The sequence below is a fragment of the Callorhinus ursinus genome, unplaced genomic scaffold, assembly GCF_003265705.2.
Source record: "Callorhinus ursinus isolate GAN/ISIS: 27379988/994484 unplaced genomic scaffold, GSC_fseal_2.0 scaffold48, whole genome shotgun sequence".
In the NCBI taxonomy this organism is placed as follows: domain Eukaryota; kingdom Metazoa; phylum Chordata; class Mammalia; order Carnivora; family Otariidae; genus Callorhinus; species Callorhinus ursinus.
In genome coordinates, this window is record NW_027397110.1 from 2,664,362 (window position 1) to 2,689,420 (window position 25,059).

At 57.1% G+C, this 25,059-nt stretch overlaps 1 protein-coding gene across 2 annotated transcripts in view; it reads right to left on the reverse strand.

Moving 5' to 3' along the window:
- The window catches only part of TBC1D22A (TBC1 domain family member 22A), a 336,855-nt gene that overhangs the window by 93,396 nt on the left and 218,400 nt on the right, over window positions 1-25,059 (reverse strand). For both annotated transcript variants that reach the window (XM_073882613.1, XM_025881542.2), the window contains one exon: window positions 6,526-6,653. In XM_073882613.1, coding sequence (XP_073738714.1) covers window positions 6,526-6,653 — 128 coding nt within the window. The remainder of the gene's footprint in view (window positions 1-6,525; window positions 6,654-25,059) is intronic.

Genomic DNA, 25,059 nt, shown 5'->3' on the forward strand with positions numbered 1-25,059 from the left:
GGTGATCCCCAGATACATACCCTTGGCATCAGGTACAATCACACACACTGCCTGGTTATTGCAAACCCAGCATCTTCTCGCCGGCCCCACAGTGACCATTTGTGACCAAGCCACGGCTGTCCCCTGCCTGGAGGATGGCAATAGCCTCAGGTCCCTTCCTCCACATGCCAGGTCCTGCACATCCACTGCCCATCCGCCCCTGTTCCTGGCAGCCTTCCTCCTGCTCCATCCCGGCTGGGCCTCTTGGGACTCCTTCCCCAAGACTCTCTGCTAGAAGCTTTCGCTGCCAGGAGCATATCTCCTTCGGGGACCCGCCATGGCCTCCCTGCCCACTGGCTGGGCAGCCCCGGGGGCCACACGTCCCAGTGTACCTTCTTCCGCAGAGATGTGCGGGAACGGCCAGGCTCTCTCGCCGGCATGTGGGCTCTTTGAGGTCAGGGCCCCCGTCCTCCACTGCTGTGTCCCCAGGGCTGAGACCAGGCCCAGGCCCAGAACAGGCGCCCAGCAAACATGCCCTGACTGAACCATCAGGCTCTTCCCCAGAGGTGCGGACAAGTCCTCTGAAACACAGGGAGGCCCCGCCGCTCATGACCTCTGACGCACCCTCTCCAGGGACAGCAAAGGTGGCACCGGCCAAGTAGCAGGAAAGTGAAAAAACTGGAGAGATTTCACCTAAAATGCTGCAAAAGGACCAGGTGCCATGAGGCTATGCTCCCCACAGCAAACTTGGCTGTTTCCCGATCAGGACCTCAGGCGATGTATCTGGGAGCATCCAGGGGTCTGTGGCAGCCCCTGCTCAGCAGTGGACACGCAGGGGTCCTGACTCCCACCCGCTGCCCCAGCCGGCACCCCCAGGGCCTGTGCAACATGGGGCTGTGCCTCAGAAAGGGCACAGCCAGCCCACGGAACCCCAGAGGAGCTGTGCGCACCACAGCTCTACTGCAGGGCTCAGGGAACACCGTGAGCCAGCCAGCGTCCCTCCCGCTGCCCGGAGAGACACAGGCCCGGCCCATTCTCACCGCGGTCTGATGCGGGGCACGGAGCCCCAGCGTGTCCGCAGGAAGCAGGTGCATCAGTGACGTGGTGCAAGGGAGGGGAGTAGGGCGTTAGCCAAGTCCTGAGGCTCTCTGCGATGCCCAGGCCTCCGCATGACTGATGAGCCCTACACTGGGGACGGCCGCCAGTCCGAGACTGGAAACACTGCACCAGATCCCCACACGGTCCCGCAACACAAGCTTCAGGAAATGCCCCGCCCCGGGCTCTAAGGACAACACTGAGCGAGGGTGGAGAGGCCATGCGGCCAGAGTCCGGAAGGCCACAGAGACGTCTGCTCCACAGGGATCCTTTCCTGGAAGGACCCAGCTCCATTTGGCTGCAGGTGGACCATTCAGCGCTTTACTGGCACAGCAACACCCTAGGGACAGGCGGCCCTCACGCCGCTCCCCCGAACACGTGTGTACCAGGGGCCTGGGGCCACCGGCCTCGCGCACCAACAGTCAGCTCTGAGCATCCAGGCACAGCGGCCCTGCCTCAGGAGGTCACGACCTAAGACAGACGGCGTGCAAATGACCAGATCCAAAGGTGAGCTCAGCAGTCCATCTCCCGTGATTTACCGCCAGGCCCATGGAGAGTGTGACTGAAGACACTCTTTGGGGTATGGAGAGTGGAAGTGTCCTCGTTAGAATTCAGGTGGCCTTTGGATAACACGAAGAAAGAATTTAATAAATGCCTTAAGCCAAATGAAGTCATCCTGCAATATTCACCTGGCAGCAGGAAATTTTTCCTTTTCTTAAAACAGAATCACCAGGTTGTAGGAAGCGTAAGGCCTCCAAGGGCTCCGTCGGCACCACCCCCATTTACCAAAGCCGTCCCTAGCCTCAGGGTGGAGGACAAGAGCCCTTAGTAGAGCCCCACACGCAGGGCCCCACAAATGTCCACGAGACTGGGGGTGCTGGACAAGGCAGGTGGAAGGTGGCATTCACTCGAACACACCGCCCACCCAAGGGCCAGCTCCGCAGCAGCTCATTCCCCAAGCACCCGGCAGAGCCCTGACTTTCCCCTAGGGACCCAGCTCTTCCATTTCCCTTCAGAAAGCTGTAGGTGGTGTTCATTTCAGGACACGCCCCGGCGGCACACTCACTTCTGAATCAGCCTCGCAGGACCCTGGGGAGGAAGGGACCCCAGCCCGCGGCAACGTCCCCGCCACCCAGAGAGCTTTCCCCACTGCACCAATGGCAACTCCATGAGCTTGGAAATGCTCAGAACTGCCCACTGCACAACCAGCAACCAGCCCTCCATCCCCTTCCCACCCCGTCCCCCCCCGCTCCCTTTCACAGCCACACTACTCAGAAGATGGGGGTCACCTCAACGCAAGCTGAGGTCAGCCCACCCCACCCAAAGTGCACCTGTCTACAGCCATCAACGGCCAGGGCACTGTGCCCCGGTGTACATGGGCCTTCCAAACAGAGCTGCCCGCTCCCCACCATGACCCACTGACCCCACCACTGCCTTCCCAGAGCTGCATTCCACATAAGGCACTCTGGAGAGGCACTCACTGTGTGGGCCAATTCAATTTAAATTTAAATAAATTAAAATTAAAACTTCAGGTCCTCAGTCACATTTTTCAATGTCGAATAAGCCGCTATGACCACAGGCTACCCCACTGGGCACTTGCATCACCCTAGAACCTTCTACTGCATGCGCTGCTCCAGAATCCCTGCCACTGGCTCCGAGCATGCCAGGGCTTCCTCTCCTCCCTCCCTCCCCGTCGCACCCTGGCCACACCCCCCGGCACCTTCATATACTTGCACACTCACCCTGGGTCACTCCCGTGTCCTGGCCATTGTGAACAATGCTGCAATGAGCGTGAGGGTGCATGTGCCTCTTGGGATACTGATCTCATTTCCTTGGAATAAACAAATTCACTGAAGTTGCAAGTTAAACATCAATACACAAAAATCACTTGCATTTTTCTACCCTAACAGTGAACTACAGGGAACTATCCCATGGACAAGTGCCTCGAAAAGAATAAAATACTTAGTAGATCCAACCACGGAGGTGACAGGCCTGCACACTGGCAACTGAAGCACCGAGGAACAGAACTGAGCACGAGACAACAAACGGGAAGACGTCCTGCGCTCGCGAACCTGAGGAATTAACGGGGCAGGAGGCCCCCACTACCCAAAGCCACTTGCAGACTCAGCGCAGTCCCCACCAAAATCCCAGTGACATTTTTCACAGAAATGGAAAAGCAAACTTAAAATTCATATGGGACCACCAAAGACCCCGAGTAGCTAAAGCAATCCCGAGCTGGATGACGTTCTAATGCCATTTAGCGCAGAGGAATTACAGTCCAGAAACTTGGCCTCAGTCTGTGCCCTTGGGGAAACCTGTGTTCGCCAACCCCTCTGGGCCCGTCTTCTCCCCAGCAAGGTCCCTTCTGGTGGACACCCCATCACGGGGAGGCAGAGCTCACCCCAGACTGCATCTCGAGGGTTAGGAACCCCTCGTCAACAGGGTACAAGGCACATCCTCTCCCATAATCTCGGGCGGTCAAGCAGCCAGGCTCAGACACAATGGCAGCTTCTGTCCCAGGACCTGCCAGACGAGGGGCTTCCACAGGCCTCCGGACTAAAGGGCAACCACGGGAAATGGTGGGGGAAGGCAGACAACGACCTCTGTGCCCTCCCCAGGATTCTGCTGCTGCAAGGAGGGGCCCGAGGAGCAGGGGACAGTGCTTACTCCTGATGTGCCGCGCCCTCTGTCCCAAACCTTCTCTCCCTGGATGTTCATGGGGCTCTCTCCACCCCCCACTCAGGTCCCAGCTCAGACCTCCACAAAACAGCCGTCCCCAGGCCCATGGGACGTGATCCCCAAGAGATTACGGCAGCTCCCGACGCCCAGGTCATGCCCTGCACGTCACTGCCTCAGCTCCCCTGGCACCAGGAGGACTGCAGGTCCAGCCCCCTGTGGGATCTGGGCTCTTCCCCTCCATCTGGCAGGACAATCTGAGCATGCCACTTCCCCTCACTCTCCCTCATACCCGGCTCCGTGCTCCTCACTGTTTTCTCCACAGCAAACACCCCGACCTAACGAGAGCCTTGCATTTGCCAGGGGCTCATTTCTCTACACTCCTGCATCTGTCCCGCTGGGACAGAAGCGCACTCAGGGAAGAAACTTCTGCTCAGCTGGAGGCCAAGGGCCGGCACGCTCCCCCCTCCACTGTCATCCCTCCAGGAGGAGAGGACAGAGGGAGCAGCTCCCCAGCCGCACCTCTGTGCTGGGACCACAGTGAGGGCAGAAAACAAGCTCAGGGGTCTCTCCTGCTGGAGGTAATCTGCAACCATGCGATGGGTGAAGGGCAGGATGCCCCCTTGCCACAGCCCAGGGACGGGGAGCCAAGCGCAAAGCTGGTGGCCGAGTCCTAGAGGCCTGGCACCGGTTCCCACAGCCGAGGCTCCCCAGGAGCCACACTGCCCACTCCGGCTGTCCCGCTTAGAACGAATGTGCAACATGCCCCAGGAGCAGGGGCCATCTTCTTGAAGCACGGGCTCTTGCTGGATTGTCTGTGCTTCTTAAATGTCTGTTGTCACGCCTGTGATGATGCACCTCATTCATCTTCATGCCACAACCTAGTTGGGAGCCAGGGCCAGAGTAGCTGCTCTCCAAAACCCTTGGTGGGCACATGCCCCCAGAGGGCTTCAAGCTACCTCCGAGGGGTTAACGAGCTTTGGAAACACCTGTAATGGCCCAGCTGGTAAACATCCCAGTTTAGGAGAGAGTAATCACCTGAATGCCATCCTGTGATTACTATGTATTTTCATTGCCAAAAGATGTAATACAATTTCATGGTTACTTGGGCCTGTAAAATAGAAATACCCCCAATTTTTAAGATACGAAAAGGTTTATGACCAGGGTACTGTCAGTTCAAGACATGAGTCCACGGTACAAATGAGTCAATTCATGACAAAATTTAATTTCAGGAAAATTAATGCAATAAAGATGCCACAACTGTGCTTCAAGTTTTAATACCTATTAGGAGTTTTAGCGAAGTGGTGCGGGACCGTGGGCACACAGATCCATTGTCTGGCTCCTCACAATGCGACTTGACTTCATACCTAATTTATCTGTAATGGGGAGAGCATTACAAGGAACTGTGTGTTTAATGAGGGGGCCAGGGTCTTCGATAGCCTAACCCATCACAAACGGAGAGCGTTCCCATGTCACGGGATATTAAGTTTGTTTCCTACATCGCTACCAAGACCCAGTTAGTAGCACCAGGCTGATGGCCACTTTCACCAAACAGCCCAGGGAAGGCTTTATGTCCCAGCAAATGTCAGTGGCCAGAAATTCTGTAATTGCCAAGTACTTAGAAAAGCAAAACCAAAGTGGGGGATCTGGATGCAAGCAACTGAGTCGTCATAATTTCTGTAGTGAATATGATTCGAATAAGCAAGCCGCAAAAACGGAAAGCAAAGTCAAAGCACGGGGCTTCAGAACCACAAAACACCCCCGAGCCCACGCAGGACACAAGGACCACCGTCAGGAACAGAACTTCGGGTTGCTGCTCTAGCTGACTCCCATGACCACAAGCTCAGAGTCAGACAGCGGCGCGTGCCTGGGCCGGGCCGCGCAGCAGCTAGAACTCGGATCCCACGGGAAGAACGCAGGTCCAGACCAAGGGCTCCCGCAATGGAGGGAAGGGAAGGGCAGGACACGCTCTCAGGGGCCTCCTGCCTCCCACCACCACGTCCAAGGACACCCATGTGCAGGGCTCCCACACCGGAGGCCAGCCCCAAGAGGGGGACTTACGCTGCCCTACACACCAGCCGCCGCCCGGCGCTCCCTTTCCCAGTCCAGAGCCCGCAAAGGCAAAAACCCTGCCTCTCAGAGTGAAGAAAGCAGCCTCCGCAGGCCTCCACTCTCCGTCCCACGTAAGGCTCCCGCTATCTGCGAGGGATGATGAAAAGCGGGCGTATAAGCCCCGCGGCGCGGCCTCAGCTTCAGCAAACATCTCCAGCAACATGAAAAGGTGCTAGAATAAGCAATGGGACACTCGGGGGAACAAAGGTGGTTTGTTCCAGAAAACTCAATCTCCAGAAGAAATGAATTTCATCAAAATCGGTGGAGAGGAGAAAATTTCATATTGCACTGAATCTGTCAGTGATTTTTTTAAAAAATCTTTATTATAAGTAACTCAAAACAGACAATGTGTGAGTCCTGAGTGTGAATGTTTCTGGCAGCTGCGGCGCAGACGTGCGCCGAGTTACAAGAATCCCCCACCGCGCCCCTAGGACCCCGACAAAATGTAAATTGCTCGTGAGCCCCGGGGACACTGGCATCACACGGTCGGAATGAAATTCAACTACAAACAGAACGACAGGAAGTTCTTCCCGGTGTTACGTCTACTCCGCTGACAAGAACACCAGAAAAGACCCTTCCCTGGGCGGCCGCTGAGCAGGCAGAAAGTCAGCGGGCCCAGGCCGGGCGCGGCAGGAGGCCACGGGGGCTGTGGAGACAGCTCACCTGGTACGTGTCCCACAGGCGGATGGTGCAGTGCAGGGGCACTTCCCGCATCAGCAGGTTGTTCATCCAGCGGAAGGCGAACTGCAGGTACCTCACCTCGTGCTGGTCCAGGTGCCGGTGGACTTGCTCTGTGCGAGACAAACACAGGCCCCATGGCTGTGAGGGAGAGCCCCCAGGGTTCTGCCTGGAACCACCCACTCCAACCACCAGACGCCCAAGCAACATCCCCAGGGAGCGAAGAAGTCACCTCCATTAAAAGAGTTCAGATTGACTCTTCCTCTGGAAAGGGAGCGGCAGTGGTGGCCGTGATGGGAACAGTGGCAAGGGTGGCCCCCCAGGTCATGTGTGCGCCCCGCCCCCGGTAAGAGGGGCAGGACCACTCCTGCCTCTCGGGTGAGAAACTGGTCTGCGAGGCCAGCGGATGCTCTGGGACACGCAGTGAGCGCTCTCCCGCCCCGGGCAAGTCCACCAGGCACAGGCTGCAGTTCCAGGAGGGGCTCGGACAGAGAGAGGGAGAGCTCACCAGCTCCCAAAACGACCTCAGGCTCGTCTGGGGACAATTCTCCACCTGCTCCCGGACCCGGCCAGTGAGCGGGCAAGTGGGACACAGCCCTGGGCCCTAGGCTGGGTACCTCTGGATTCCAGTTTGGGGGCTGGCCTCCAGAGAGGAGAGCTGACCCTTCAGAAGAACCATCATTTCCCTGACGCTCAATCTCCCACTGGCCACGAGCGGCTCCTCCCCATTCCGCTGCAACATGCTCCACAGCTGAGGTCCCCTGTGCTCCCGGCCCAGACCTCTCTGCTGGGTGCTCAGCAACCTGGGGGGCAGGCTCCAGAGCTCCATGAAGCTCCACAGTCCATAAATCCTGGAGGTGCCTCTGCAGGAAGCAAAGATTCTGGGGATCGTGGTGACCCTGCTGCTTCCTAGCATTCTGCCCTGTGAAGACCCACTCCGTGCTGTTTCCTAAGACAAGCAAGTACTGCTGAACAGGTCCCGACTTGGAACCAGAACCTTCCCATGCTGTGTTGAATCAGGGTCCACCAAGCACTGCTAAAAGCACTCTTTCCACACACTCCTTTCTGTGAGGTCCTGAGTTACATGCAAGTTCCTTCTCTCTGGGGCTTACCTTCCCCTGTGACCAGCCCTGAGAGCCCTGAGAAGTGACCCTGAAAAAAGCCTACAGGTTTTCCAGGTCTCCCAAAGAAAGTTCTAGAACTAGCAAATAAGTAAGCATGTTTTGTTGCGTACTGGTTTGTTTTTACTCATGTTCCTGGTAACGTGAAGTACTGCAGAGACAAGGCTTTCCTCACTACTAAGCACAGAGGAGGGGGGTGCGAGGGGCGGGAGGACCCTGTCCTGAGACCCGCTGCACCTTCCAGTCACTCTGGCTTACAGTCAGCCTGGCGGGGTGCTCTCGTCCACAGGAGGAAGGCGGGTCACAGAAAAGCTCTGTGGACAGCTCTGGCTCCCATGACTGGAGCCAGTTCCTTCACTGGCTCTGCTACGACACCCCACCCCAAGCCACTGCTGCCCGCGGCGGAGCATGACAAACACGCCTGGGCACCCGCGACGTGGCAGGCGGGGCAGGACACATGCAGGCCGGGTGTGGGGGAACAGCTGGGCCACGTGGTGAGGCAGACCCAGCAACACACTGTAAGATCAATCACAACAAGACAGTGACTAATGACACGGGGCTGAGAAGAAGCACACAGGCTCGTCTCTGAGCCCTTGCAGGCAGCTGGGGGCGAGATGCCAGGAGGAAGCTAGTGGGACGAGGCAGTGGGAAGACCCCAAACGCCCCAAGGCCCACCATGTGCTGCCTCTTCAGGGACAAATGTAGGGACCGAGGGCTCCGGGCGCAGCATAGGGCAGGCTTGGGCCCAGGGTGCCAAGGCCAGGAAGCAGGCAGAGAGGGAAGGCCTGGCAGTGGGGGCTCCTCTGGCTGGTATCTGTTCCCCCGGGGTATTCAGCTCCTATGGGCAGGGGCCCCTCTCCCCAGAGGGGCGATTCACATGCCAGCGGAGGGGGGCTTGTTTTGTTTTTGCTTGACTGAGGGATTCTGGCCCAAGCCCGTGCGAGCTTGAAGGAAGACTCGTGCATTTCTGCATATTACCAATCCCGCTTGTCCTCCCTGGGAAAGCCTAAGGAGAACGTTTCTGTGCACAAGGGGCTGGAGTGGAGCGTGAACCAGGGAGCCATGTTCTAGCAAGGCTGGAGTCAGCTGGAAGCAAACGGAGTCACAGTAGGCAGTAAGAACAGATCCCCCTCAGAAATCTGAAAGCTATTCTTATAGTAAAACCAAATAAATAAGCATTATGAAGTCAATCATCATCATTAATTTTTAGGATAAAACCTAAGTTTTCAACAAAATGTCTTCTTTGCGCTGGGCCCCTTCGAGCTCCATCTTCCGCGCCCCCCGGCCCGCAGACTAGGGCCCGTCCCCCTGTCCTGGGGCGCTGGGTAAACACAGGTGAGAGGCCCTTGAGGAGCTCAGGCCTGAGCAACTGCCAGGGCCCGGGGGAGCACAGGGCCAGCTCAGAGGCAGGCCAGCCTGACAGCAGGGAGCCGCGGGGGATGACCTCAGTGGTCCCCACACTGGGCTGGGCAGCACCCTCATCTCAAGGGCTTAAGAACACAGGTTCTCAGGCTCATCTCGACTTTCTCCATCAAAATCTTTCAGGTGGGGTCTGAGAATCTGTGTTTAGTCAGCTCCCCAGAAGATTGTGATGTGCTGGGAACCCCTCCCAGGGGCCCTGTGAGACAGAGGGCAACAGGACTCCAGCCTCTCACACAGGGTCCCCATTCCAGAAGTTCTGCACACGGGGCAGGGTGGGGCCACACTGTGGTCTATCTAACCGTGTTCTTCTAATCAACTTATGTTTTATTAAATACAATTATTTTTTATTAAACTTAATTTCACTACCAAAGAGAAGTTCCCACTTGCTCTAGGGGAGCATAAAGAGGCCAGCAGTCCATCAACGGCATGGCGCTAGGTGGGGCCTCCCCAGCAGCAGTCCCCAGCAGAACTGAGACACACAGCTTTGCACAGACAAGAGCCCCCAGGCAGGAGGGGGCAATCCTCTCCCTGTGACGCTGGCCCAACATCTTGGGAGCACTTAATGCCTCCAGGGGTTCCACTCAAGATGTTGTGAGGGTCCCATAAATGGCCCACAGTCTGAGAAAACTGGAATGCTAGGAATGCATCTCATCCTCAGCCCTCAGTCCCCCAACACGTCCCAACGGGTGTCACCCGCCGGTGGCACCGAGTGCCAGACGGCACCCCGTCCATACCCAACCACCCGGTGTCGCTGACACTCCAGCCTTCCCCCCACCCCGGGCCTCCCTGTCCCTTCCAGGGCAGAGCTAGTCACGTGCCAAACACCTGGAGAGTTCCCTAAACTCCCTGTGCCGTCAGCCTGCCCCTCTTCTTGCTGCTAAACACCTCGAGTCCAGCCTTTCTCCCAGCGTCCCGGGCTTCACCCCGGGGCAGGTACTGTGGGCAAGTCAACTCTGTACGTCCTGTCCAGACACCAGGTGTCTCGCAAGTGTCTGTCAGATGATGAGTGAGGGAAGGAGCGCGTGAACGCACGGAGAAAACGGGTGGCCAGCACCAGGAACGAGCAAAGCCCCAAATGCCCAGTCTTCCTTCTCTGCTTCTGTCCCCCACAGTGCAATACGGAGGAGCGTTCTCAGCAATGTGACGGGACACTGTGTTCTCTGTAGGAACTGAAGAATGATTTCTAGCCTGCAATTATCAGCAGCTACAAAACTAAGCCTCTGGAGAGTTCCCCTGAGTGGCCCTCCATCCAGGCCTGACCTTTGCCCGCAGCTCCAGGGCAGAAGCCCCACCAGCAGGCAGTCAGCCTCTGGCCCGGCCCAGGGCACTGACTTGAGCGCTCTGCTTAGCGTGAAATTCAAACAAGAGAACACTTGAAAACAGACACTTTAGAAAATTTCTGATTTTACTGAAAAAAACCTCCCTCACACAGGAAAAGTAGGGTAACTTCCTTGCGTTGGCAGCTTGGGGAAGAACAGGCTGGAACATGGGCGACAGCTGGGCAGACAGGACCACTGCCTGAAAACAGCCCAGGAAGGAGGCAGGCCAGCACAGGGGCGGCTCCCGGGACAGGAGGCTGGCCCCGGCTGGAGGCCCTTGGTCCTGCTGGTCACCCCAGCCCACCGCTCTACAGGGCCAGGTCAGCCATGCCAGCGCCTCGCCCACTGGCGCAAGCAGACCCCAGGGCTGCAGCAGATCAGCAGCCTGGGGCCTCCCACGGCACAGCAGCCAGCCCATCCGTCCCAGTCCAGTCACCCTGTGGGCCTGGCACAGGCCAAACCCCATCAACGACAGCAGCGGGTGGGTCACATTTTAACCGTCGGGAAGGAAATGCTGACTCCGAGTTTACTAATGTGGATTCAAGTTACGTTTTCCACTGCTTCCCATCCTCTGCTCCTGCCCAGTAACACCATGGATTGTTAGCTGAGGGACCAGCAAGCCCAGGGCACTGATGAGGAGCCGTCATCCAGGCTCTCCCTGGGGTACCACCAGCGGGGTCTTCCCCTGGACCCCGGCCTCCTGCGGGACGGGGGACGTTGTCTGGGCCCACAGGCAGACACAGAGCCCAGCCCGGCATGGAGTCCATGCTCGGCACATCACTTGGGGAGAACAATGGCCAGAGCCGGACGCCCTCAGGACACGTGGACGAAAGCCGGGGAAGCGGGCTGCCCACACGAGTTACGGACAGAACAGCCATGGCCTCCCCAACCAGGCCCATGCTCTGCCGTGGCGCCTCCAGGCAGCGCAGGACAAGGTCACCAGTTGACACACTGGGGAAACAGCTCTAAAAATGTGTTGGGGGGCATGAGTCACCCTTCTAATGTAAACTGGTGAGCGAACAGATTTGGAAAATTAAACGTATTTCTGGAACATCTATCACTGAAGTAACCTAAGGAAACCATAAAAAGTAAGCCTTTCTCTTCTACAGTGAGTCCCACCTGAGGCCCCAGCAGCAGGGGGCACAGGGACAGCTGAGTTCTCAGCCCCTCCCCAGGAGATGCAGACAGAGGCGGCTCCTGTCTCAGGCTTGGCAGGAAGGAGCCCATCCCAGCCAGAGCGTGATGACCAGCACCCTTCCTGAAGGGGCCAGCCCTGCAGGACCCTGAGTCAGCGACACGTCCACCCTCTGCCTGGGCAGAGCGGCAGGCTGGGTCAAGTGTCCATGGATACAGGCCAGGTGGCAGGGCACTGGACACAGGACTGCCCCTCTGTGTCTGAAGGGACCCCACACTGCCACATGGGCGCAGGGCCTCGCCCTGTGTGTCTGGGTACCAGCCCCCAGGGCACGGCGATTGCCTCCTGCAGAGCAAGGCCCGGCCCATATGGGAAGGCATGGGCCGCGGGAACGACCAGAAACCCGACGCCCCGCTGATCCCACAAGGACACAGGCGAAGTCCTTCCAGAGCAAAGGCTCCTCATCCATCAACTATTTCAGGGAAAATTTACCAGCCCCCCACGCCCCACCCCCACCCCGCGTACCCGGGTTGCCTGGGAGAGGACAGTACAGGGCAGACAAGACCTGCAGCCTGCCTCCAACAGCCCAGCAACTGGGAGGAGAGACAGAGAATTCAACCCTGAGTCTCACAGTCGTCTGTTTCATCAGAAGAAGCAACCCTCCGTGCCCCACGCGCCCAGCCTTCTCTGCCCCGTGGGGACCTGGGAGCTCCTGAGAGGTGTGCTGAGAAGGCCAACCCCCTCCCCCGTCCCTGTGGTGGGGCTCTGAGCCCCAGGCGTGAGCCAGGATGAGGCACCCCATAGCCGGGCCACCCTGGCACTCTCAGGCCCGCAGGAGCTCCTGTCCCTCACGCGGAGGTGGCTTGTCCGAAAGTTAAGTGGTGGAGAGTTACAAAGTGGGCTCACCGCTGGCCTCCCAGCCCCCCTCCGGCATGCAGGACTCCTGGCAGGGCTGCCTCCTGTTTAGAACGCACTGAAAAATGGCCAACTAAACTCGACACATTACTTTCAATTTATAGACGTCAGGGCTACAAACGTATATGTTGAAAAGCTTCATTTTTCCTATTTTATAAGTAATTGTGAGCAGATGCTCTTTCACTGATAAAGGTAATTTGGTTAGCAATAATTCTGCATTTGAAATTTTCCATTTCACTGGAAATAAGAGTGTACATATAATGAATGAGCAGGCAGATGTAATTATTGTCATCTTTCAGGTTGAAAAGACTTTTTTCACAAAGCCCTCCGTGGCGGGCTAGGGCACTGCCATCACCACAGCATCCCCAAGAAGGTGCCTGTCACATCCACACGCAGAGAGGCCACCACAATGTTGCTGGACACTTCTCAGCACTTTAAACAGCAGATCTACAGACTGAAAATTCCACTGAAAACATCTTGTCTTCTTGATTAAAAATAAAAATACGTTATGCAAACATACTGTGTCCCAGGATTTATGCTAAAGAGGAAAAAAACATGGATCCCATTGACTTGGCATAAAAAACACATACTGTTTATAGAGGGCAGACACTACTTAGATTTATTTGCCCGAAGAGGGAGCGTAATTGCTCACACTTAGATACCTGACAAAGAACACCGTTCAGAACCCCTCCACAAAGCCAAGACCAGACATGAATACATCACACTTCTTCCGGGCAAGGCGTGAATAGGCTTTGATTTGGGAGGAAGATTCAATTCTCTATCAGTTAAAGAGATAAAAAAGGAACAAAACAAGAGCCCCCTGACAGTGAACGTGGGCCTCTTTGCAGCGAGAAGCCCCTTGTCTGGGCTCACCCACCCTCCCGGTTTGGAGGAAGATAGCTGGAAAAGAGTCAGGCCCACACGGAGGCAGGGCCCAGCTGCATCCATGGGCCAGAGAACCCGGGCCTCGCTGTATCCGGGGCGCAGGGGCACGGCCATCTCCATGAAGGGGAGGTCTAGGGCTCCCCACTACAGACACCCACAGAGGTGCCCCGAAGGAACAGGGAGTCTGAGCTGGAAGGGGACAGGGTGGGCAGACGGGGGACATGAGGAAATAGAGCAGAACCCAGGACCTACAATTCCACTCTCCCAGCACAGGACACTCCCCGCAAATCCCTGCAGGCAAACCGTCCTGTCAGCCCCACGCCAGGGGCAGTGAGGAGGCCATGGCCTGAGTCTGGCTGCTGGCCCGTCTTCTCCCTTGGGCAGTGGGCGAGCCTAACTAAGGGTGAGCCAGACACTAAGGAAGAGTGCTCAGACCTCAGGTTTAGAGTCAGGAGAGCCTGGATTCAAATCCCAGGTCAGCTTCTGGAAAGTTCTTGTTGGCTCTCAGTGCCCTGAGGTCCTCCACTCCTGAAAAGCATGCTCCCTCACAGCACTCTCTCAGGGAAGTTCCTGGCATGGTGGCAGCCACCACCAAGAAAGGGGAGCCACTGCCCCGTGTGTGGCCGGAGGGCATGGGTGGGAAGCCAGGAAGGGCCTACCTGGGCCGGTGCTACAGCACAGGTGCGCAAGGGGGACTTGGTGAGGAAAATCTGACCCCACGCAGGCCTACCATCAATGGCAGCTGACTGTATTGCCGCGCACCATGTGCTTCCTCAGGAAACCATTTCCCTCAATAATATATGCTGTTGCATTTCAATAAGGATCTTCAAAAAAACATTTTTTACCTTGGAAATTGTAATGGAAATCAACAGGAAGTGAGATTTATTTAGACAATTTAACACCATCTTAGGAATGTGCTGATGGTGTAAGGAGAGAAAACCCAACCCCCGCCCCCATCCTATACGCCAAGAACCCGGGATCCCAGCGGGTCCCACAGGACGACAGTTCCACACCTTCCTCATCCTCCATGAGCAAGCAGGAGCACACAGAAGCTCCATGAGAACCAACAAAGCTGGCTTCCCAGAAGCGCCTCTGTAACGTCAAACACTGCAGATGCGCCATTTTGCAATGACTCTGGACCATGTGCCTGGTCAGAGAGAACGCCTTGTTCTGTAATAAAGAAGGGAGCTGGTCTCTGCCCCCTTCCTGGGAGAGAGGCTCTCAGTCCTCAGACTTCCTCAGGGCGGGCCGTCCCTGCTGTGCTAACGAGAGAGGTTCTGGTGACTGCGGAGGAGGTTCAGCAGGCTCAGGGATGGGGACTGGCTGGGACCCTCAGCTGCCAGGTGTCAGGGAGAAGAGAGGAGCTGGAGACTGAGTCCAACACAGGGCCCACGATCCAATGGTGCCCATTTGAGGGAACCTGATACACTCTGGACACCCAGACCCAGGAGAGCTTCCTGGCTGGTGGTGAACACACGGATGCAGTGCAGGGTGGGGTGGGCAACACATCCTGACTCCATAGGGAGAAGGGACCCTCTACAGGCCCAGACCCTTCCCAACCCCAACCTATGCCTCTCTTATTTTGGCTGGGTCTCCTGATCTGTACCCTTCACGATAAAACCATAATCCTAAGTATAGTGTGCCTTCCTGAGCTCTGTGAGCCATTCTAGTGGATTGTCGAACCTAAGGGAGCCATGGGAACCACTGAATTTATGGGAACTCAGACAAAAGTGCAGGCAGGCCTGGGGACCATGGAGGTGCGGCTGGCGTCTGAAGTGGGGCAGTCTGGTGGAGAACTGAGCCAGCCCTTAACCTGTGGGTCTGACACCCCCTCCGAGGGGTTAGCGGCAGAAGTGCACACCCACTGGGGGTACGAACGAATACTCCAGCCACCATCAAATGGCCCTGAGGCAGCGACCCAGAAAGACATCAGGGCAGAGGCCAAACTGCAAATACATTCTCCCAAAACAACTACCCCAAGGCTGGTTTGAACATCAAGATCACACCATGTGACTGCTACCTTCTTACACGCTGCACATGAGGGTGGGGGTGAAGGTGGGTCACACCCGCAAGCCTGCTAACCACTGGCCCCAAGCAGGAGAGCCTAACGGTCAGTGCACAGCGGCAGGGAGCGGCCGGAGCCCAGCCACTCGCGGGCCTCGGGGCACGGACGCCACCGCGCACCCGCAGGACCCAGCCTACACGCACAGGGAGAGAAATTAAGGCTCCCAGCAGGATGGGAGAAAGCAGGATCTATCTGACACCACGACACACTATCCTCCCATCTTTAGAGAGGTATTAAGGCATATTTTTTTGACAGTAACATTATCTAAAATACAAGTTCTTCCAGAGCCACCCAGAATTGAAGCGACGAGGTGTTAAATCATTCTCACTTCGCAGATGTGCTCATGAGCTTCTCAACAAACGCCTGTTTTCATATCAGGAAGCAACAACCAACCTGATTTATTAGAAAAGAGCGCAGCTGACAGAGCAACTTCCCCGGGCACCCCGAGCACAGAGGTGCTGACAGCACGCAGCAAGGACAGCCGCCACGCAGGTGCACAACAGCAGCGGCCTGGACACTGGAGGAGGCGGGACACCAGACCAGACGGACAGGAGCTGGAGGGGACTGGCTCTTGGCTCCCTCCCAGCCAACACCCATACGGGCTTCTGGATGGGGACACGGTGGGGGCACACTGATGGAGAGTCTGCGGCTCAGGTTCCAAGATCGGACGGGCTGGCACGGTGGGCCAGGCCTGGTCTGCAGTTGAGGAAGCAGTAAGCCCCGACACACTCCGGGAAGGGGGGCTGCCCCTGGGCTCTCTGAGCCCACCAACAGAGGGCGCAACGGGAAATGTACCTGTGAGGGTGGTGAGCAGAGCCAGGCAGGAGTGCGGGCCCTGCAGGGAAAGGCGGGGGGCTCAATGCCATTATGTGTCCTTCATTCATTAGTTTTCTGATTCCGTATAACAAATAACCACCATGAATTTGTTATCTCACGGCCCCCATGGCTCTGAGTCCAGGCAGGATGGCTGGGCCCACCGCTTGGGGCTTCGCAATGAAGGCTGCACTCTCATCCAGAGGCTCAGCCGAAGAAGTACCCACCTCCAAGTTAATCCAGGGTGTTGGCAGAATTCAGCCCCTGCAGGTGTATGGCCGAGGGCCCAGCTCTGCTGGCTATCAGCTGGAGGCCACCCTCGAGTCCTTGCCATGTGAGCTTCTCCAGGGTGGCCTCCTACTTCAAGAGCAGAGGCAGAATCTCTAGCTAGTCCGCTAAAATGGAGTCTTAGATAACGTAATGTAATCACGGGGCTGATAGCCCACCACCCCATATTCCATCAAGCCGTAGGATTCGCCCAAACCCAGGAGCAGGAACTGCATGAGTGTGGATACCAGCAGGCATGGCTCCCTGGCAGTCCCCGGAGGGCCCATCCACCACGTTCACTCACTGCACTGACCCTGGCAGGAGCAGACTCGTCTCGGCCTACAACACACCAGCCCCTGTGTTCCCCTTTCCGGCAGGACAGGGAGGGGGAGGGCCGGCCAGGGCTGCCCACAGCTCCAGCTCGGTAACCTAGCCATGGCTATGAGTCAGGACAGGAAAGGAAGGCTCTGCTTAACCCAACCTCCAAACCAAGAGGCAAGGCCCTTTTTCAAATGGTGCAGAAAGCAGAGAAGAAATAAGCTCTGAGCTAAACAAGCACACAGCTCAGATAAACAGTTTGCAAATCATCTCGTCAGCAGTAAGAAAGCCCTGATGTGACCCAAATCCGCAGTGAAGCTGAAGATGAGGAGCTTCTCCAGAAGCATTCCCTCCACCATGGCACATTTAAGACTGAGAACATTACCAAGAAAATACCCATCCGAGTTCTGACCATGACCTGCGACTCCCACGCCTGGGCTGGTGTGCAGGTCTGTGCATGCCCACATTCGAAACTGAGCTCAAGCGCCACCACCCACCTGAAGCCCTTCTACCTCCCCCCGAAGCTGTCCTCCCCTTCCTCGGCACCCGCTGGGCCACCCGCAGATTTCTGTAAGAAGACGGACGGCACTTATAGTGGCCTTGGTGGTTGGCATGGCCAGCTCACCCACTGAACTGTGAGATCGTACTGATCAGGCTCCTTCCAATTCCCTTCCACACCCAGGACCCAAAGGGCAAGACAGTAAGAGTTTTCCATGAAAGTGGGAGGGATGAGGGGCGCCTGGGCGGCTCAGCCAGTTGAGTGTCTGCCTTCGGCTCAGGTCATGGTCCCAGGGCCCTGGGATCCAGCCCCACATCGGGCTCCCTGCTCCACGGGGAGCCTGCTTCTCCCGCTGCCTCCCACTCCCCCTGCTCGTGTGCTCTCGCGCTCTATCAAATAAATAAAATCTTGAGAAAAAAAAAGGAAAATGAGAGAGATGAGTGGATGAAAAGATGGAGAGACAGACACACTGATTAACAGACACCTTGATGGAGACGGACAGTGCAATGGTGGACGGACGGACGGGGGGAGGGACGGATGGACGGATGGATGGACGGACGGACGGAGGGATGGACGGATCAGAGGAGAGAGGACGAAATGCCAGAGGCTAATCAAGAGGTAAAGGGGAAGATGGATGGGACGGATGATCCCAGCGTGCCTATGGAAAAAGCACTTTCCAAAGTAAGTTCTAGTACTCTGACACTCCCGTGTCATAAGCCGTTACTGAAGACCAGAATCTAGTTGAGGGAACTGACTTGTTCTTGAAGGAAAGAAGGCACTTCCTTCTGCATCTCTGGACACAGACACGAATATGTAACAGAGTAAAACTGAACCACATGTAAAAGCATGACGTATCTATTCTGGTTCATACTCTTACCAAGGGAAAAGAATAGTTGAGCACAAGTAGTCTTACTCAAAAACTTTAAAAGCTCCAAGTTTGTACCCTGAAATGTACATTTAGAAGTAACAGGACTCAATCCACAGCATACATGCAAGGACTGCAGCTCTGATTTAGCATCAGGAAGGACTAACAGGTCACTCCGACTCGGTGTAATGTCCCTCAGTTCTCGTGACTTTCCTCTACCACCTACAACCTGTCCACAGCGCTTACGAAGGGGCCAAGGTCCTGACCAGGCCCCCCTTCTCCTCCCACATCAGCGGTGTGCTCAGTGTTGTAGAGTTGCGGGGGCACAAACTCTCCTACCAGGCCACACGGTGACGTCCTGTCTCTGAGCGCAGGGCTGGGAGCAAGCCCACGGGCTGGCTCTCCAGCACCGTACAAGCCCGTCTGTACCGTCTCCCCCACGGCCTCCCACACTGCCCACTCTGCTCAGTCAGCCACCCACAGGTCCAGAAATGGTGCTACTGCTTCACACCACCCTTCCTTCGCTCACTACAGCAAACACCTACGCAAGACTCAGAGCTGACATCCGTCTTCCGCAAAGATGTCCCCCCCACCGCCCCTTCCGACTCCTTTGGGATAACTAGAGAAGCTCGCCACACTGTTAACTCTCTCAATCTGCTGTCTCATTGGATAAGAGTTCCCCAACAAAGCACTCTGCCTAATGCATCCCTGTATACCCAGGACCTAGCACAGAGAGGTCATTTCAGATACCTGCTGATGTGTGAAGTCATCCATGTCCCGATCCAGAGGCCGCTCAGTCCAAGAAAGGGCTGGAGAAACAGCGGGTCCCCTGGCACTCAGGGGAGAGAAGGGCCCCTGGCCAAGATGCCCAGCTCATGGGGCGGCCCCTCTGAGGGCTGACACGTCTGCATCAGAACGGGCACACTGGGAAAGCAGGGCCACAGACCACGACAAGAGGGCAGGCAAGCAGGGCTGCCGGGGGTCCTGCTCCCGCCTGGACTCCTGTGCCACGACCCGAGAGGCCACCACAGCTGAGAAACTGTGCCTGAGGAGCGCCCAGACTGTCCCTTGTTGGCAGGGAAGTGCTGCAGAGGCAGGAGGGGGAGGAAGGGGAGGGGGGCGAGATCCGGGAGTATGCCGCACGCACGAGTCCTCCAGACAGGAAACAAGTGAGGGGGTAGGGCCCCGGGGGCTCAGGATTCTCATCTCCCTCTCCTCAGCCCACCGCCAAGGCCATTTCTGAGGAAGAGAGCCCATAAGCGGGAGACACAGAGGCATGTCGCCAAGCTGTACCCATCCGCATCCCGGTTCAAGCAAGTCTAGAACCAGAGCCTAATCCCCACCAGGCTTCACACAAGTGCTCAGTGCCGCAAGTGCAGTGGACACCTGCTAAGTGTCCCAAGATTCCCCGACAACAGCAGACCCAGAGTCTTCACGCATTCATGGAGACCCCGGAATGAAGGACAGAACCGGACCGAGGCGTGACAGGGGCTGGAAGGCGAGCAGCCCAGCCCGGCCCGCTGCTACAGACAGGGTACAGGGGTGAGGCCAGCTCCCCAAACCACCCCCGGATTGAGGGCCCCGCCCCCACTGATGAGCGCCTGTGACTGCAGCCAGAGCACTGGTGCACAGGCCACACGGTGGGACCACCAGCCACAGCGGTCCACGCCCACCCTCATCGCCATGCCTGGGAGCAGATGGCAGAGGCCCCGGGAGTGCCCCGCTCTGGCCTGCCCAGCACCGGAGCACACAGGCTGCTGCCCACTGCCAGGTCAGCGCCCGGGGGTCTGCAGGAAGCAGGGACATGCGGACACAGTCTGATTCTGCCCTGACGTGGCAGTGCTCACGGGCTGCTCTGTTCTGCTCTGTTCCAGTATTTATGAACAAGCCCAAAGCTGCCGGGGTATCAACAGTGAACCTGTAGAACGAACAACAGCGGATATATGACAAGAGACCAAAGGTCACCTAAGCACTTAGCTCCCATACCATTTTTTTTAAAAAAATAACCAGAACACAGTTTAAAACGATGAGTTTATCAAAGAAGATACACTCCAGAAAGGGTTCTACCCATCATCATCATCTTGGAAGACCTAAGAGGCCCTTTACCCCACCCTGACAGAAGGAATCTGTACCTGTTTCTGGCACTGAAAACCTACCCCAGATAACGGAGAAACGCATGCTTCCCGGAACTGCCTTGAGGAGGAGCTAAATGCAGTTTGCTCTTTGCTTCCTTATCTGTAACCTAGAAGTGTGAACAGTCGTCTGCCTGTGCACAGAGACCGCTGCCCCCAGGAGCCCACAGCCTGCCCCCACCCTGCCTCTCAGACGACTTGGGTTCATTGAGAAAGCCAACTGCGGACCCCGTCCCTCCAGGTTCTCGGGGAGCGCCCCCCACGTGCCTCCCACCAGCCGGTGGAGAGAGAGGCCTCAGTGCCCACGTGGGGCTCAGGCCCACCGGCTCACACACGACCTTCCCTCTCAGCCCACGGCGCCCCAGGACTCCCCCTCCCGCGGCCTGCAGACACACCCACGGGGCTCTCAGACAAAATGCGACGTGCCACCCCGGAGCTACTCCACTGTCCCCCCTCCTTGTTGGGGGAATGCTCCCTCAAGGACCCCCTGCACCAAGCTGGGAAATTCTGAGCATCAAAATGATTAGTTTTAGGAAAGACCTGTGACCTGGTGAAAAACACAGGACTCCCCAAGCTCAAACACACAAACACACACTTCCAGCAGGAGAGCAACTAACAAATGCAGGAGCATGGCCGCGTTAGCAAACCCCAGGAGCAACTGCCCCGGACAACGTGCTGACCTAGGGATGCCCAAAGCAGTGTGAAAGGCTGCAGGGCGGGCGGCACAGCTGCTCCCGCCATCTCCTCACAAGACACTTCTCAACACAAACAGGAGCCTGGCAGACACCCCCACAGCCCACGATCAAAGCCAACGTCACCAGCAACTGACGGCGCATCCTCGATAGATCCTTAAGGAGGACAGGGCCACACGTCTGTGGATTCCTGCCAACATCTGGATCTCACACCAGGAAGCAAAAGATAAGCCCAAATTGACAGACATTCTGGCAAGAAAACAAAACAACAAAACCCAAATGTACACGCTTCAAAAACAGCAAAGTCACGAAACACAAAGAAAGGCCAAGTCTGTCCCAGGCGAGAAAAGACAAGTGAAGGCAGCGTGGGATCGGGGACACGCGGTGACACATGGACTGACACCTGGACGGGGTCTGCAGGCGAGATGCCAGTTCTCCCATCAAGGTCAATCTCCTGGCTTTGGCGGGAGCACCGTGGTTACAGAGAGAAGACTCTTACTTAGGGGAAACACACTGAGGTATCCAGGAGTGAACCCAGGATCCCCTGCCGTGCCCCCGTCGCCCCCCAGGCAGGGACCCCCAGCCCCGACCCCACACATTTGCTCTCTTGGTGCCCCTGAAGGACCCGCAGCACCCGGTGCCCTTCTGAGCTGAGATGCAGCAGCCCACTGGGGTCTGCAGGCTGGGGTCTGCACGCACTGGGTCCACACGCCAAGTCCGCACGCCGCCGGGGTCTGCATGTGGGGGTCTGCACACTGGGATCCGCATGCCCACAGGGCACAGGAGATGAATTCCCACCCCGCCCGCCCGCCCACCGTCCTTTTCTGGGCACGAGCCTTCCCAAGTGCTCCTCATCCACTTCTTGGAGCACAGAACAACAGAAAAAGAAAATCTCCTCTTTCTTGAAATCATTTCCCAAGGTTCTTGCTGGTCTATTTTTTCTAGAGGATGGCGTCAGCTCAGATCCTGCCACTGCTGCGTGTCCTGCCTCTGAGAGGGAGCCTGGGCCTCGGGAAGACTGCCGCTCACGCAGGGGGGCAGGGATATGGAAGCAGGGGATGCAGGAGCGGACTCCAGGGATGCAGAGCAGGAGCAAAGGAGAAGCCCACCTAGGGCCACCTCGGAGCCACAGCCTGAGGCCTCCATCCCAGGCTCCCTGACGAGGAGACAGCGAGCAGGAAACAGGGGCAAACTGTAACGGGGGGCAGAGCCAGCCCCACGTCACAGGGCCTCAGGGAGCAGCGGAACGGAGCCTGAGCAATGGGCAAAGGACGAGCTCGGGGGCTACCTGCATCACAGATGCAAGGGCAGTGCTGCACTGTGCTCCTGAAGACATGTAGGGGATGGGGCAGCAGAGTTCTAGAACCTTCCATGGACACTCGCAGTCTGGGCAGAGAGGTGCTCTCTGCACATACAGCCTCTCCTGGCCTGGCCCTCAGGATGAGTGAACGATGAGGCTTGTTCTCCCAGGGGACACATGGGTAAACTGGGGCAAGGACATCCAAAGATTCAACGGCAGATATCGTGAAGGCGGCTTCCTCAAGCATCTACCTGAGGGCGCCACAGGGGACCACAGTGGGGATCGGGGGACCTGGATGTTAGTACCCCCACCAGAGTCCAGGCTGCCCAGCCCAGGCTGGCTAACAGGCCAGCAAGGGCCTGGGGGTTTCCCCGCAGGTCCACCAAGGCTCCCAGGACAGGGCACCAGTGCACGCAATTTTAACAAGCTAGAGAAGACCAGCGCTACTTGGAGGGGGTGGGCTCATGGGAAGCAGGCAGGGGCAGAACCAGGGAGAATCTTGCAATGGCCTTCATTTAACCCTCAGCTGCTCAGTCAACCCAGGGGTCTCTCTGAGTGTGGAGGGCCCGGCAGAGGCTTGGGAGGCCAAACAGCGGTCTGCAGGAGCCTGAGCAGCAGATACACAGAGGCTGCTCCCCACAAGACGATGGGAGGTCCTCCACTGACCGCTCAGCAGCTGGCCTGGCCGCCCACCTACACAGGCGAGGGTTAAGGTCCCCAGCATGCTCCAGGGCCAGGCCGCTCTGAAGAACAGCTCCCCCCCACCCCCCCGCCTTGCTCGGCTGCCACCTCCGCATCCTGGCAGCTCTCTCCAACCCTGGCTCTCTGGCTGCTATCCTCGGGAAGCAGATGGACAGGGCCACGGTCAGCTTTGCTTAACCAGAATGATCGTACCAGGGTGGTTGCGAGACAAGATACAACTCCTGCTGGAGCTGTTTCTGCATATAGGGGTGAAACAGAAAGACCTACAGGAAGATCAAGTGGGAAATTACAGATTCAAGCTGAATTGCAGGTTTCTTTGCCATTAGGAGGGAGGCATCCAAGTGTAAAAAGGGGGCGGGCCGTGCATTCTCACCCCCTCTATAACTCACTCATTTCAACAGAAGCTCCAAGCATCAGCTGTTCTGGGGATGCTTTGTGCAGACCAGATAAAGGGCCGGCGGTGCAGGGACAGATGCTCAGAACCCCCACCCCCCTGGCGCCATGGTGGGGACCGCCTCCTGGCTCCCTCAGCACCCCTCAGCCCTACGTCCAGTCACGCAGTACACACGACGGACTGTGTGACAGAAGCTCCTAGCCCGGGTCCCGCCTCAGCCCTGTGACACCCTGCTGCACCCCCAGTGCTCCTGCAGATGTGGCACCATCGAATTCCAAGCGGAGAGCCTGTGGGTCCACATCCTCCTGCTCTGTGCCAGTACATGACCATGGGGCCCGGGGCTGCAGCCCCCGGGGAGCCAGCTGCACACACCCTCGGCGGGGGGCCTCACCCTTAGCCGGGGGGAGGGGGTGGTCCTCACATGGCAGGGACCAGAGGTTGGGGCAGTCACACACACACACAAATGCACACAAACGCACAGGGGTCTGAAACCAGGGGTCACACGAAGGGACCCGGCAGAGGGCGGGAGGTCTAACCTGCGAGAAGAGCTGTGGGCCCACACTGGGCCTGCACTGTCCCCTGCACGGTGACAGGGGTACGTGGCTGACAGGGAGCACAGAGAAGCATGGGGAAGCACGGTGCACCCGCAGGGGGCCCACCCGGAACCCACAGCCCGAAGCATGGAAGGCACAGCGGGCCACGGAGAGTAAAGCGAGGAAGTGCCCCACGGTCTTTCCTGAGAGCCAATGGCTTACGGGCAGGGAAGGTGACCTCCACTATAGAAACTCCTCTTCCAGCCAGCCCGGCATGGAAATGCAGCTGCAAGGCTGCCTTCTGTCCTGGTTTTTAGAGGAACACTGGTGCTTTATAGTGAGGGAGATAAAACCACTCACGTTCTCCAGCAACTTGTAACCACGAACAAAAATGACTTTGGGGAATCATTTCAAAACCAGAATTCAATGGCCTACATTCAAAACCAAGACAACTTTTTCGTTTTAAGGTCAAGGAGAATCACTGTATTTGGAAGTCTCTACTTACAATTTAATTAACTAGTCTCGGTTTGGCAATAAACCTGAACATCAATCTCAGGACGGAGGGTCACAGAGAGATCATCATTAAGGAGAAAAGCATCTAAATCACAAGCTCAGAAGGCCTCACATTCTTGCGTTTCATTACACACTGGATGGCCATCACCACTTCCCAGGGTAAACATGCTCCCCACTTGAGCGGCTGAAAGCACACTGCTCCTCACAGCGAGGGCACTCCAGTCACAGCATCTCCAACTGGTTCTGGGGAAGGAAAGGCCTGGGACGCAGACAGACGGCATCTCTAATGCTGGCACGTCAGCCCGGCCTCGGCTGCCCTGCGAGCTGAAAGCACAGTTGTAGGAGACCCTCTCCCCAGCCCTCCAGAACAGCCCAGCCAACACGGGAGGGACGATGGCCTCCAGAGACCATGAAGCGGGCTGGGTGGTGGCAGCCAGATGATCTCGGAGGGCCTCCCCCCTGATTCCATGCTAAGTCCAGGCCTGCAAGAAAGAACTCCCAGGGCAACTGTTAACATCCTGTCTTCCGATATAGGACAGAATGTCCTCAGTGGTCACAACCCATCCACACACATCAATAAGGTCTTAAAACATCAGCTAACCCCCCTGTCCTGCAGGGGATTCAAGTGT